The sequence below is a fragment of the Labrus bergylta genome, chromosome 12 (genome assembly GCF_963930695.1).
Source record: "Labrus bergylta chromosome 12, fLabBer1.1, whole genome shotgun sequence".
Taxonomy (NCBI): Eukaryota; Metazoa; Chordata; class Actinopteri; order Labriformes; family Labridae; genus Labrus; species Labrus bergylta.
Window position 1 is genome coordinate 12,323,200 of NC_089206.1, and position 15,012 is coordinate 12,338,211.

The following is a 15,012-nucleotide window of genomic DNA, read 5'->3' on the forward strand; positions in this document are numbered from 1 at the left end:
AATGTTTCTTTTAAGTTGGTCAATGGGCTTAATGACGTTAAGCAACTGTCCATTAGATTTGATACACACACACATTTTAATATCAACACTCTGTGACCTTTCAATTTTGAAAAATCCCTAAGCTGAAAGTAAAACACCAATGTGTTTTACATTATGTTGTTTTTAATATCGGTTTCCCCATTTTTAGTTTAGTCTAATCCTGTCATGAAAAATAAAGCAAATTGTTTTTGTTTTTGTTCACATGAGCCTTTTTAATTACAAGATAATATGTTCAGCTTTTGCATCCTGTTTTGATTTTGGATTGATCCTTATGGTTCAGGTATAACAGAGTGATATCCTTTGCTATAAATAATATGATAATGTCACATCACTTTGGGGAAAAGATTACTTACTATTACGTCTTTGATCTCATTTTTAGCGAGAGTATTTCTTTTGACCAAAGACTTTTGTGTTCTGACTGATAATCTGCCAAGTCTTTTGTGCAAATGAATCCCATGTGTTTATCCTCGGGTCTCCTCTTCTCACAGATTTGATGTAATTGTTTGCTGATTAGGGTCTATTACCTTCTGAACAACTTCCATTTTCAAATCATCACACTGTCCTTCACTTCCTCAAGGGGCCAGGAAGCAGATTAGGAAAATAAAACAATCTCTAAAATCTGTCTACAATATTCGGAGCATATGAATGGAGAGGCCTTTCTAAAGGAGGGATGACTGTGCTCTTTGCCTGCAGGCACATGCACAAACACATGTTAACTTTCTCCATGGTTTGAAAACTGCAATTTACAAACATAGGTACCCTAGGCAGGCAGGAACAGGGAAAGACAGACAAAAAATGCTTGAAGTTGATGATAGGGGACAAATAACAGGGTTTGCCATACCTTGCATACGTTTAAACATATAGTTTATAATAAAGGCAAGCGCATGCTACAACTTCAGAGTTACATTTTAAACTTTAACGAAGCTGCATTTTTTATTTGAGAACCACAGCACCAGTTAAAGCATCTAGTAAGGTTCGTTAAATATTCTAAACCATGACCCCCCACCTGCTTCACTACCTCAGCAGCACAAGAATAAAGCTAGCTAGGCTTCAAGTGGCTGCGCTAATGATAAGGCATGACACAGTAAGGGAAAACAAGGTTGTTAAAAAGCAGATGGCCTCACCAGTCCACAGATGGGATTGATATTGACATGGCTGGAGGGTATATGCTATATTTTAGATTCTGCAAGTGGAAGATGTATGTGCTCTAATGAGACTGGGTGGCAGGGCTGCAGCTACGTTTGGAGAGGGGGGTATTTACTTCATACCAACAAAATATTCCTGCAGTCTGAGAGAGACACAGGCGAGGTGAGCAAGGGAGAAGGTGTATACTATAACTGCTGTACATTGTAAAAGTGTAGCAGAGAGAGTTAGCTAAGTCTTGGACCAATTTAAAGGTAGTAGCATTTCTTAATAAGAGTGTTTTTTTTGTTTTGTTAATCATATCCTGAATTTGACTTCAGCAGACATTTCTTTCTTCCTGGTTTCCATCAGTCATCATGCGGTCAGTGGTTCTCCTCGTTATGATTGGACTTGTGGAGCTGGGTGTCAGCCAGCATTACAGTCAGCTCCAGTGGCTTTCACAGCTGAGAGGACGACGCCGGCATGTCGGCTGGCAGGCCGAGGACATGGACTGCCCCCTGGAGTGTGACTGCCCGTCTGCCTACCCCACAGCTATGTACTGTCACGGCCGCAACCTGCAGCATGTTCCCTACGTCCCTTCACATATCAAATACGCCTACCTGCAGCGTAACCAGATCACAAGCATCCAGGATGGAGTGTTTGACAATGCTACAAACTTGCTGTGGGTTGTACTGTTTCACAACCAGCTCAACTCAGACAAGATTGGCAAGAATGTTTTCAGCAAGCTCAAGAACCTGGACCAGCTGTACTTGGATCACAATGAGCTCACACGAGTGCCTCCAAACTTGCCCAATTCAATCACAACATTGCGACTTGGTCACAACAAGATCTCAAAAATAAACTCTAACTCGTTTGAGGGGATGGCTAATATCACCACACTGCAGCTCCAAGCAAATGCCATAGAGGATGTTGGAGGTGTGTTCAAGGGACTGAAGTCTTTGACCTTGTTGGATATACGGAAGAACAAGCTGAGGAAAATCCCTGAAAACCTTCCCGAGACGCTGCAGCAGCTCTACTTGGAGTTCAACAACATAGACAGAGTGCCAGCAGGATTTCTCTCCATGTATCCCAAACTGCATTTTATCCGGTTGGCTCATAACAGGCTGACAGATAAAGGTCTTCCCTACAATGTCTTTAACATCAGCACGCTGGTTGAGCTTGATCTGTCTTTTAATAAACTGGAGAAAATCCCTCTTGTTAGTAGGAACCTGGAGAACCTTTATTTACATGCCAATAAGATCAAAGGTATGAAAACTTTCTGTTACTCAAGTTTTTTATTTTACTTGAAACTTTGATTCTAAAGAATTTAAATGACTTCAAAGTCCCATGAGAATATAAAAGTAAGGTTTACAATAAGACAGATATGTTTTAGGTGATTTTTAACACTCAAACATGATATCAAACCATTTTAACAATCATGTTATGTATTGAAACCATCCTTAAACTGAGGATGTGAAAGTTTATTAATTATTATTATTATAGTTGTTTTTTTCCACGTAAATGCCATTTTCTACATTCACTGTGAAGCCATGAGTAACAACGCTGAGCTAATGCACTGGTGTTCTCCAAGTTACTCTTTTACTGACCATTCATCTCTATTTAAAAAGGACACGCTAGAAAATGTTTTAACTTAATCCTGACTGTTATTGTGTTAGCTGGCACAGCATGACACATTATCTTGCATTAATGTGGATTTAAAATGGTACACAATGAATTAATTTAATTAGGTTACACATTAAATTGGGAGGAAGAGAAATCTAATTTATCCCCCGTGCGGCATTTATAGAGTCACACAACCCTTTGATTGAATGCACACGAGTAGGTTTTGTGATTTGGAACTTAAGTGAAAATCAGAAATGCTGGCAGCTTAGTCGTATTATTTCTTTCCTCCCAGGTGTCACAGTTGTATTTGGAATATCAACAACTTCCAGCTTTTAACTGGAAGTTGAAACTTCCAGCTTTTTAGCTGAGAAAGTTTACTTTCTCAGCATTCCAAAACTCCAAGTCTTAAATTTGTATTTGTTGTACTTTTGGCCACGCCCAACAGTGACGTCACACCATCTCTGTCGGGTCCGGACTGAGTGTGTAGCGAAGCACTATTATAACCACTAGATGTCTGCTAGAACAATGAGTATTGGTCTTTTAAGGCGTTTTCTCTCATTAATTCTCTATTTGGAATCTCATACAGACTCAAAACAAACTTTATACAAACCATTAAAAAACCAACAAAAACATTACCCTATGAAACAAGAAAAACACAACTTAACTTTTATCAAAAACAGGGAGAAAATGTTCAAATCACATGGCTTCTTGAGTAGCTGTAAAATAAAATAATGAACTGTAACTTTTTATTACAGGATTATTTCATGTCCCAGTAGGAGTTTACAGTGATCACTGACCTCCCACCATATTTTTTCTCCTCTTGTTGTCTTTTAGAGTTCTCGCTGAGCAGTTTTTGCAGCACCATTGACATGAGAAACTTCTCCAGGCTGAGAGTGCTGCGCTTGGATGCCAACAAGATCGGTGCCAAAGACATTCCTGCCGAAGCCGCCTACTGTTTGCGTCGTGTTGCTTTCATTGATGTGTAGTGCGTCCGGCTCTCTTGCGTGTGCGATGCGTCTTATGTCATCCATGGTGCCTCTGCTCCATCTGCAGCAAACAGACCTGTTATCATCTGTGACATCGTTTGACCAACATGCTGACAGTCCACTCCATCAAAACATTTTGTCTGTTAAGATAATGTGTTTTTAAGATGCTATGTGTGCCATTATTATTATTCCAATTGATTAAACAGCTCCAGTGTTAGTCAACGGGAAATACCACTGTTGTATAATCACGTATCCAGATGTTGTATGGCTCAACGAGTGATTTGAAGAGGCCACATGACTTGTTGTCCTAAACTAATTAGATTATCAGTTCTAGCGTTTTGGCAAAATCATACTCCAATTATAGATATCACTGATGCCGATGATGGAAAGTTATGCCTGTATCATGTCAGCCACAATAATACCTGTATAATCTGTGAATCGTTGGTGTTAGATTCAGTTTGGATCTTTGCCTCCACCGTGTGGCATAAGGTGATAAAACAGCAGCAATGAGTCTCTCTGTAACGTACTTTCCATCATGAATACATGGCTTCATGTTTACTTATAGAAATACATTGAAAGCTTTGTGCCCTTGTGTTTGTGTCTTTATTAGCTAATGAGCCTCAAAATATTATCACGTTTTACCTTAATGACTGTATCTTACAACCGTTATCTAATGCTTATTTTTGTTTATTTTTTAATTTTCTTTAGGATTTGAGAAAGATGTCTTTGCTTGTAATTTCTGAGCCCACACATATTGTATGTATATCCCAGACAATGTGTGCTTGATAAATGATTGAAGTCGGTATGCTAATGTCAGAATTCTGAAATGAAAATTGACCCAATTCAGTTTATATTCACACAGCCAGAAAGTTATCAATTACATTTGCTTTTCTAAATTCATTTTTTTTACCATTATTGCATCAGAAAAAAAAGTTCCCAGAGTTATTTTCCACTTGAACGTTGACCAAGATACAGTAATTGCAACGATAACAACTTCTGTTTTCTCTAATTTGAAGGGAATAGAGGCAGGCAGGGCGAAAAGGGGCGGCAGCTCCTCAACAGTTCTAACTGGTCTTAGGCAGTTCCCACATATTTATTGTTGAAGACAACTCGCCTTTTCATCTTCCACAGCTGCCTTTAATCCTCTGCAGAAAGGCACTAAATTGAATTACAGGAATACTTTCCTTGTTTAGTAATGGAGTGATGTTTTGGGATGAAGAATGGATTGCTGCCAATGCCACAGTAGTTTGCACACTGATAAGCAGTAGCCTGTGAAATTAAGGATGTTACAGATCAGGTTAAATTGCAGGCTGCAATTCTGCAGAGGCTGTAAGGTTGGGCCTTTTTTTTTTTTCCTTCCCTCCTCTGTTTCCTACACAGACTTTGAAAAAAACAAAATAGCCGCCAGCACACATGCACATGACCACATGTGGGAATCTTTTGACAGGATTTACTGACGCACTCCTTAGCAAGACACATAACAAAGTGTGGGGAACGGTTCTCAAACTCAGACATTATGCAATTTCTTTTTATTATAAAACATAAGGCTGGACCATCACTGAATGTACATGAGTGAAAGTCATCACAGCCTCTCACTGCCCCCCCCCTCATCCCCCTCTTCTCTCAGTATTATCCTTTTTGCCAAAACCACCCAGCTCTTCTCACCATGTGATTTTGTGTGTTTCTTAACAGAAGAAACTGGATGCAGCCAAGAAAAATTTCCTTAACAACTATCTAATCTTATCAGATCCTGTCACACCCTGCCCAGTGGGGACATTTCTTGTGAAGCTGCAGCAGCAACTGCTGTGAGTCTATCCATTTTATTATCTTGCTCAGCAGCTCAGTGTGGGTGACCGACAACAGTTATACTCCAGGGTGCATGTTGAACTATTCATACTGTTTTGCAATAAAAAAAATTTGGTTATTGCTACATTAAAAATGACAGAAGAACATTGATGAGCGTATTTGACTGATAATGACACGAACATAAAAGGAATAAAAACAAAAGAGAATAAAAGCTTTTATGGCTTCTCATTAAAGTGAAAATTTAAGTAAAATTCAGGTTGAATCCTTTAATGAGGCCATTACCTTCAGATGTGGTTTCATAGTGATTCACTACTTGGCAGACAGCATTTTGTTTTGGTTTCAGTATAAATGGATTTTTTATTATCAGTTCAGTGGATTGAATAAAATCAAACTAATAAATAATTGTAGTATTTGCAAACATCAATATGAACATTTGGTTAAGTGGTAGCAAATGGAGACACATTATCAAACATACATAACTAGTGTAAAAATAAAACTTTTTTTAGTGGACTTGAGAAGAAATCTGTAATACATAACGCATAAACATTATATACATAGCATGGTTTTCAAAATAAGGTCCATCTCTGTTCTCAGTCAAAGCCAAGCTTCTGATTAAATAGGAGAGCATGATAAGTTGCACACACGGTACTGATATGGAAACTTGATCATGATGGGTAAAATGTACAGCTTCACATGTGCTCCGTCTGCTGCTGCAGCGATGTGGTCTTTACTACCTGTGGAGACAGAGAATAGCACATAAAATGTAAAGATGTATGTGCTCTGCTGTTTCACTTTACATTGAGGCAGACACAGGTGTTTGTTTAATAGGTTCCAGTTCTCGCTGTTTAACAGTTCTTAACACTTTTATGTAGGGGAGAACAGTACTCACGTTATTGTGGCTCCATCTCTATGTCCTGGAGGTCTCTGCTTTACTCCGGATGACAATATTATGCATTAGTTCACTCAACGCATAGAGGCTGATTGTTTTTCATTGTATGTGTTGGTGTGTTCTTACCTTGAGTTTGTGTATGATATTGATCTATGTGGGTTGAGAGTTTTCTGTTTTGGAAAGAAAAGAGCTTATGAAATAAAACCGAGAGGCCACACATGGTGAGAACTACAGGGTTGTTGGCAAAGTAACGCACACACACAAACACACCTTAGTGTTGAAGTGTATTTACCATTTGCAAACAATAATCTGACTGATGATAGAGCAGAACAGACAGTGTTATGTGTGAAGATTTATACATTAGAAATTAACCAGTTAAACGTGTCTATACTGGAATCCAAACCTGAATTCCAAACTTCAGTATTTCTTTTTGTAGTAAACAAACAAAAAAAACCCTTTCAAATGAACAGAAGCAAATTTTTGTCTAGGTTAAAATCTACACTTTGGTTATCACTTTGAAGTTCTTAGCAATGCGATGTTGACATTATTTGGTGTTTCCCTGTAGACAAAGCAAAGCTAACTCCTTGTGCTCAACTAGTGGGTGGCAACCGAGGTGGGTCACAGGTCAGTTAAGAAAGGAACACGGCCAAAATCAACCTCTGCAAGGAGAACAGTGCAGCAGCGATGGGAACTGAAGGTCTTCTGAAAGAGACCGTTTGTTTGCTACTAAAACGTGCCGTATGTTTGGCTCAGATTTGAACGTTCATGCAGTTATAGGCTTGGCTTCAGTGCAGTTTTTTAAATCAGTGCCGCCATATCACAAAAAAACGTGCAGGTGTACAGAGCTTGCATGTGTTCGGGACAGCTTACAATTTATTGCCAAGTTATAGCTGCGAACTCTCTCACAGGCCTCCAGTTGTAATAACATATAGACTACATTACATCAAAGCATAGAAAGGTGTGACCAAGTGTTTCTTCATGGCAGACTTAATCCAAGTTAGCAACGACTTTTTGGGGCGTAACATGACACAGACCCCCTGCAGACTATAATTACACAGCTCTTATATATCACAGCAATAAAGACTTGTAAATGTTAAGAAATCTTTAAACATTCGCTTATACTTAATATTAAACATCAATTAATTATCATATCTTATTCAATTTTTAGGGTTTTAAAAATACAGCCACTGACCAAAGATGTTAATTTTGTAGGATTAATAGGGTTTTATGTTCAACGGAATTCAGTTGCCCCAAGTAGCACAACATTTCTAACATTGTTCACTTCCTAAAATATTATTGAGAGTCTTTTCATCCTATGTTAGCCACACAAGCTCACTGAGAACACAGATGATATTAATTAAAGTCAGAAGGGGGTTTGGTGCTTCGGCCTTAAAGCGGGGTAGTTGGCAGGGCAACGTTTGCTCAAACACTGTGGCTGTGAAATAAAGTGATACAGGCAAAAGCTACTGAAAATAGCTTTGCTAAGGGCTACAGCAACAGTAGCATTCCACAGGCAGAAGTAGATGCACTTCATGTAAAAGCCCTCTTCCATTGCTGTGCACTCACTGCTGACTGCAACTTCCTTTAAACAGCCGTAGCCCCCCATCCCCTCCATCCCCTCCATCCCCTCCAGTTTATGATGAAAATATTTTTGAACTGTAAAATACACATGTACCAACATCGGTACGGCTTTAAGTTACAGATATTATAAATACTAAATATTATCGTTTCATTCCAGTGGGGCAAGCGATGACCATTGGTCTTTGCTGCTTGTTGTCAAATGTTTTAGCATGTTCTTATGGTTATGTGTACGACTATAAATGTATGACAAAGACACATTACTAGTAAGATTGTCCTAACCCTGATTAGGGACTGCTTCCCTTATGTCACTGATTTTCTAAAAAAGAGTGACAAAAAGATTATTTCAGGAGGCTAGTCGTGATCACAGGCTGCTAAACCTAACAATAAGGATGCTAATGCCGGAGACACTGACTTGTAGAACTTTGTGGCTGTCAGAACATCTGGGAGCTTCATACGTAGTGTAAAGTGTTTTGAGCAGAAAGTAAGCTTCTTACGTAACGTTTTATTTGCCTAGAGGGTTAGCTAAGCTAACAGGAAGTTGCCTTCTGGCTAGTAAGAGCTGTGTAGCTAGTTTCATTAGTAAGTCCTCAAATTGTTTTTACTCACATAGCTGAAGAATTATGAAAATCTTGTGCGTGTTGTGGTGACTTTGATTTTGTGAGTGATTGAATGCGGTTGTCTATTTTTTTTTGTAATTGTTTTGAATTTGTTTTGTTTAATAGTGTAAGGAATGATTTGTCCTTGCATAGACATTTAGAATGAACATTTGAGTAATAACTGGGTGTCAATTCCTTTTTCTGTAGCTATATTATAGATAATTCGTTGTTTTATAAAAATCCTTATCACCTGCTGTAAACGATCCAGCCCATCAAGTCTTGCTATTTGCCATTTAAAAGCAGAAAATTAAATCAGATTACATTCTGAACAACACAGGTTCAATTAATGACAGGAAGAAAATAAAAGCTCTCCCTTCCTTTTTTTGGTTTACCAGCTGCAGAGTTTTGTGTGATTCTGTCAGCAGATTCTAGTAGGTGTTGCTGTGATTCTGCCAGCACGTGTGAAGTCTGAAACTTTTCTGTTTGAGAAAAACAGCTTCTGACTAACCGCAGGCCTAACACCCCTACACAACAGCTCATAACAGATCCATTTGTTTACCACTTGTGCGGAGCTCTGATGTGATTATATGCGGAAAGGCACTGACGTAAGCTTCTCTTTCTTCTGGTGTGCGAATCGAAATCCATCCGCAGCCTCATTTTCAAATCATCCTGTCATTCAGCATGCTTGTTAAAGAACTAAACACATTGTGGCACTAAGTGATTCTCAATGTCGTCTGAGCAGTTCTTACAGGAGTTTATGACCATCACCACACACGTATAACATGCACTAGCAATACTTGGGCAATTGAAATCAGCATTCAATTTTTTTTGCTGTGGTTGTACAAAGCCCTGTGTGGAGCCTGTTGCAGAGTAGAGTTTAAAAATTAGCTTATTGAATTTGACAAAGTAAACAAAACACAAATTTGAAACCACTTCATCTACCACCATCCCAGACTTTTAGACTAAAATAATAAGAGAACCATTTCCAGATTTTGTACAGCTCATTAGCCCGTCCTCCAAGTCTCGAGCAAATGTTTAAAATCTCCCCTGATCAAATGTTCAATTACGTTTCCCCGCCTGTACAAAGACACAAATCAACTACACCAATGCCAAGATAATTTTTTAGTAAGCCTATTTAACATATTTTTGCTTTCTAGGAATTGTTTCCAAAGAGTTGTTTCAAGGTTTTACTTTATTTATCTTTCAAGCCTTTAGTACAACTTTTGTTTCTTTAATCTTTAAGGACGTTGTTTAAAACTGACATTATGTTCATTTTATGACCTATTGTGAGCCCTGGCCTTTCTGCATCTGATAATAGCTGATGGCGCCAATTGCTTCAAATGGAGGGAAGAGCTTAAATGCACTCAGACTTTGGCGCATTTGCTGTTGCAAAACAGCACTTTTGCTCTCACAGCCTCTACCTTGTTTTGTTATGCTCTGTATTTACCAGCTGTGGGAGGGCTGGTCTTTCTGCAAGAGGGAGTTCCCCAGAGAACACAGCCAAACAGCCAAGGCCTCCTTTACTGCAATATGATAGGAATGCATGGCTAGACTTTATAAGGGCACATGTGAATTAGGAATTAACTAAACAGACGCACTGGTACCTTTTGTGTGATGAGACAGTAGAGTGTGAGGATGAACAGCAGTCCTCCGCAGATGGAGGCAATGATGAAGCCAAGCTTGTACAGGTCTCTGTCTGATCTCCTGTGTGAGGCCTTCTCTGAGTTGATACCATAACTGTCTGTAGAAAAGGACACGTCATATGTAATCTCAGTGGCCTCAGACATCTGTGAAATTCATCAGAGTACTTTCCAAAAGACAAAATTCCCACCGGTAAAATGTTCTGTTGGTGACTCTGTAAACAGCTCTGTCGACGACCCAAAGGTTTCTATGTATTCTTGCTGGCAGTGCCAATCGACTGGTGCATCACTGGTCGTCACTAGTTCCCAGTAGGCAGACAGCACCTCTGACGCCCTCTGCAGCGCCTCGGACGGAGACCCTCTATACAGCATCTCAAAACTTTCTGGCTTATCCTGCAGCAAATTCCCAGAAAATACCTTACATGTTTTTGCAGATTTATCTGTTCATCCTTGGCAGTTCCTCTCATCACATATTTCTTCTCTATGTTTCATATTATAGACACTTTAATCCCTCATTCCTGAGAAAACAATCCACAGGATCCCTGCTCTGAAGCCCAGACTCACCTCAACCTCCTCATTAATCTGAGGGACACATTTCTGAGAGTAAATGTTGAGGATGAGGGCCCTCAGGGACTGAACGTAGCCGTCATTGACTGATCCTCGATTATATTTGAAGTGTGTGGTTAGGAGCTCCAGGATCCACGGTAAAGCAGCTTTAACAAAGCAACATTTGCTCTGCGGGAAATCAGAGTGCGAGGTCATTAACTAAACATGTGATACAGTTAATGGAAAGTTTTAATCAAAGGCCTCGGGAGGAAACAGCCCCATAAAATAAATGTTACCTTACCAAACTCTTCCGCTCTGTGAATGTGTAGGTGATGGTGCACCCGCTTCTTAACTGGTTATCCATCTGCAGAGGGAACAAAAGGAAGACTTCATCCCATGATCGAGGCATCTTTCTGTAATCCAACAGCCTTGTATGTCTTGATGATTCAACACCTACCAGATGCCTGACTGTCAGCAGGTGCTCCCTAGTGATGGAGTGTCTGCATGGACCAGGGACCTCAGCCATAGTCAGAGGGAAGCTCAGGAACATAAGCACACACAGACACTTTACCTGCAACTGACAGAACCATGCATTATCTTTACATCCCTCAGCTCACATACACACACACACACACACACACACACACAGAATGACCCTTTGCTCAGCAGGACAGCTCAAGAAGATAAATACGCTAAAATAGCAAAGCCATCAAACTAAACCACAGCATCATTAATGGCAGATATGGCATCTAAAACCTTAACCTTTCCAAGATGAATGCATTCCAAAAAGCAATCACACTCTTATAGACTTTTCCCTACAAAATTGTCATCATAAGAGTTCGCTTATAAATCATTTTACTAGAAAAACAAAGTTCAAAGCAATCTTCAATGGAATTTTCTTTTCCATGTGCCAAAACCACTTTTACAGTATATGCTTTTGAGCATTCCTGCTTTTCCGAACATAATGTTCTTTGCAATGTTTACATAAAGTATGACTTAACAGGAGTAGCTGCTCGCTTACAAGAAAAACACCACCTTTTCCTAACCTCTGCACATAATGTTTGTTATTTATGACAGCTCTGGATCTCGGTTCAGGTATCAGGTTTTTGTTCCAGTAGCTGATGTATAACTGTGCTTGACCTCAAAGGAACTTATTTTGGTGCAAGATTAGTTCCAGTTCTGGTCAAATAGTGCCCTCTACCATATAAAGCATGGCTTGGGAGAGCATCATGCACTGACTAGAATGATTTCTGCTACCAAGCACCTTTTGGCAACTGTTACAGTGAAATGGGCTCCAGATGGACTTCTACTGAGGATTAAAAGATGGGGGACAAGCATATGTTTTTCACACTGTGGGCAAAATGTCTGCCCTGAGAGGTATTTATGATAATCATTCCTTAACTCATTTGACCCTTGCTATTGCAACAGTCAAAACAGATGCCAGAGAAAGACTAAACTGTAACAAAAAAAATGATTTAGCCGTTTCCTGCTTGACTTCTGAGCTATATTAAGACACAAAAGACAATTCTTCAAAAACCACAAGAGACAGCATGTATCCCTTTCATTATTTGTCGTCTGTTCCTCATATTACACAAAGCTGTAAAGTTTAACTCTTTATGTTTCCTGCATTGATCACTTCGAGCGATTTCCCATGAACCTTGGCTCAACAAAATGTGCATGCAAATGTAATGCTGGGGTCTGAAGGGGAGGAAACAAATCTTGTGACATAATGGATTTAACAATAAAATGAGATAAAAAGCAATCTGGGGAATTACTGTTTTTAAACAGCAAAGATGGAACCAACAGTGATTCTCAAAGTAAAACAAGATGCCCAGTGTGAGCCGAGAGATTATCATGCCAGCCTCTGACTGCTATTGTAGACCCACTAGATGATTGATGATGAAACATAATGAAATTAATGTAATCTAATAAAACTATTAATGTGACTGGTATGTGGCAAATGCAGGAGCACATGGTGCAAATGTCACCTGTCACATGATTGTTTTTCGCCATGCTGTCTATGATGTCTGTATGTAGGTCATCAATCTGCACAATCAAGAAAGAAAGCTTCATCCACCAACACAAGCATGCTCGGGTCTACTCCTGTACGCAGTGCTGACAGCATTTTTAATGAACTTTTTTTGCAGCAATTGTAGAAAAGTTCTCACCTACCTTAGCTTTGCTCTGAATCAGGTTTGACACAAGGATGGTCATCTGGTACGTGTTTGACAATGGAAAACACCAGACTCCTCTGTCACATACATTGAAGCAAAGAGATCCTTGTCATATAGTCAGTTCCACTCCATGGAAAGGAATTTGCCGTTCAGGAAAAATGTCACTTCGTCATGTGGCGCTGTTATTCAATGCACTGCCTGATGTGCTCCTTCTGCACAGAGTGAGTTCAAAAGCAGACTAACTGTTTCAGCTGACAGACGGCCCTTTTTAAAGACCTCCCACCTCTCTTCTGTATGACAGCTCTCCGCGTCCTGTGTCGCAGCAGATGTGTTATGACAAACAGTTTTTTAAGTTGTAGACTGACTTGAAAATGTGTTCTTTTTCTGGTCCAATCTGTGGGTCTTCTTAGGGAATAACTTGGTACAAAAATGTACTAATAAAAGCTATGGGGAGCTTAAAGTTGGTTCCGATAACATCTGCTCTCATTCTTGAAACTCTATATCTCTGGAAAAAAAGTCCTCCATTTAAACATCAGTCCATGCATGAACTCTCAGAATAACAATGTTAATCAGGAGCAATGCATCCTTGTTTTTCTCAGGAGAATAAATCCTGTGATCAAGTGGACCCACTGGGCAAGAAAAACAAGCTGCAGTCAGAGAGAAGATCTGCACATCACTATGGGGGTCCCCAGAGGTAGTCCAAGCCAGCAGATGTTCCATGCTGCTCAAGGAATCCAAATCTTTCTCTTTTCTTATTTCTTACTAACGCCATGTTGCACCAAAGGAAAGTCAGGGTGTTTTTGTGGGTGTGTCGCCTGCTACTATTTGCAAGACCTGACCTAACCCTGCAGAGAGACACACACAAGCGGGGGCGACTTTTGATGGGGAATTCTTCTCATAACAGTTCAACGGACTCCAACGGAGGAAAATAACACATTTGGCCTGGAATCTATTAACACAGGAAGTGAATTCTCACACTTTGCGTATGAACACATTCCTACACCTTACATCGTAAACTGATGTATCAGACTCATTTATTGAAGTTGTACTGCAAAATGTGTTGTTTTTATTTTAGCAGTGGTGGGGTAAAGTACTGTAATTAGTTTGGTTTGGAGGAAGTTGTGTTTTCTTGAATGTTTCCAATTTGTGCCATTTTTGTGTACTGTTGACTCAACTGCTTTAAATTGACAGCTGTAGTTACTTTACAGAGCAACTTTTTACATACAAATCTGATCATGGCAAATCTGATCAACACACAAACAGATTAAAAAAAAATGAAGAGAAAAGAAAGAAAAGAAAATACGCAACAGGATGCAAATTAGTGAAAATTAGCTCTCCCTTCTACAGCAAAGACATAAAAATACTGTGTCAATGCTAGAACACCAATAATATCAATCAGATAGCCCAATCCAATTTGAATGATAACTCTGAAAGAAGTTTTTGGCTTTAGAATGCAAGATTTGTAGCTCAGTGTTCTTTCTCTGTGATATCATAATTCATAATATTATTGTCAGGCACATAATCCTGATGAAATAACCCCTTAAATGGTTCTCATTATACTAGAAACTACGGATGCAAAACCACTGACTGAAGAGGTCAGAATAGAATTGAAAGTCTGGTGATATTCGTTATTAACCAAATTAACCAATTTCCTGAAAAGAACAACAACTGCATCACAAGATCTTCAGAGTACAGAGTACTGTCTGTGTTGGCAAGACTATAGTTTTTTTCCCTTTTGAAATACTGCCATTAAAGTATAGCCCAAAAAAGTAACAAATAAACAACAAAAATGCCAATCCTTCTCTGTTACCAAGCCTTTTCAGGAAATAAATTAAGCATGTGCACTCGTGCATTACTGTACATTAATGAATGTTTCACTCAACTCTTTAAATCCTTTTGTTTTGATGCAGCAATGAAATTACTTTAAAAGTAGTGTCTACATGACCACACTGGCCCACCATTTGTGATGTATTTTTCATTAACAAGGAATCATTGGTTTACCAGTGCTGA

General features: G+C 39.3%; 2 protein-coding genes across 8 annotated transcripts; one reads left to right on the forward strand and one right to left on the reverse strand.

Moving 5' to 3' along the window:
* The first annotated feature begins 1,229 nt into the window (after positions 1–1,229).
* Positions 1,230–4,354, forward strand: fmodb (fibromodulin b). The gene is made up of 3 exons (XM_065961107.1): positions 1,230–1,436; positions 1,534–2,427; positions 3,619–4,354. Exons 2-3 carry the CDS (start codon positions 1,539–1,541, stop codon positions 3,768–3,770), a joined length of 1,041 nt encoding a protein of 346 aa, XP_065817179.1. The 5' UTR covers positions 1,230–1,436; positions 1,534–1,538; the 3' UTR covers positions 3,771–4,354.
* Positions 4,355–4,494: 140 nt separating this feature from the next.
* csf1b (colony stimulating factor 1b (macrophage)) lies at positions 4,495–13,552 on the reverse strand. 7 transcript variants are annotated; one of them, XM_065961109.1, is made up of 10 exons: positions 13,001–13,552; positions 11,286–11,399; positions 11,130–11,192; positions 10,847–11,017; positions 10,474–10,675; positions 10,247–10,379; positions 10,090–10,165; positions 6,592–6,635; positions 6,466–6,503; positions 4,495–6,310 (listed from the first exon to the last, which is right to left on the reverse strand). In XM_065961109.1, the coding sequence occupies exons 1-9, from the start codon at positions 13,040–13,042 to the stop codon at positions 6,467–6,469; spliced, it is 882 nt and encodes a 293-aa protein (XP_065817181.1). In that variant the 5' UTR covers positions 13,043–13,552; the 3' UTR covers positions 4,495–6,310; position 6,466. The 7 variants fall into 7 exon arrangements, 6 of the variants coding, with proteins under 6 accessions (XP_065817181.1, XP_065817182.1, XP_065817180.1 ...); XM_065961110.1 differs by having other exon boundaries at positions 12,997–13,551; XM_065961108.1 differs by having other exon boundaries at positions 11,286–11,405; positions 13,001–13,548.
* Positions 13,553–15,012: the final 1,460 nt, after the last annotated feature.

Coding starts and splice junctions, on each gene's coding strand:
- fmodb (XM_065961107.1), top strand. CDS start 1,539: ATGCGGTCAGTGGTTCTCCTCGTTATGATTGGACTTGTGGAGCTGGGT. Junction 2,428..3,618: donor ACATGCCAATAAGATCAAAG/GTATGAAAACTT, acceptor GTTGTCTTTTAG/AGTTCTCGCTGAGCAGTTTT.
- csf1b (XM_065961108.1), bottom strand. CDS start 13,042: ATGACCATCCTTGTGTCAAACCTGATTCAGAGCAAAGCTAAG. Junction 11,018..11,129: donor TCACAGAGCGGAAGAGTTTG/GTAAGGTAACAT, acceptor GATTTCCCGCAG/AGCAAATGTTGCTTTGTTAA. Junction 10,676..10,846: donor AGATTAATGAGGAGGTTGAG/GTGAGTCTGGGC, acceptor AATTTGCTGCAG/GATAAGCCAGAAAGTTTTGA.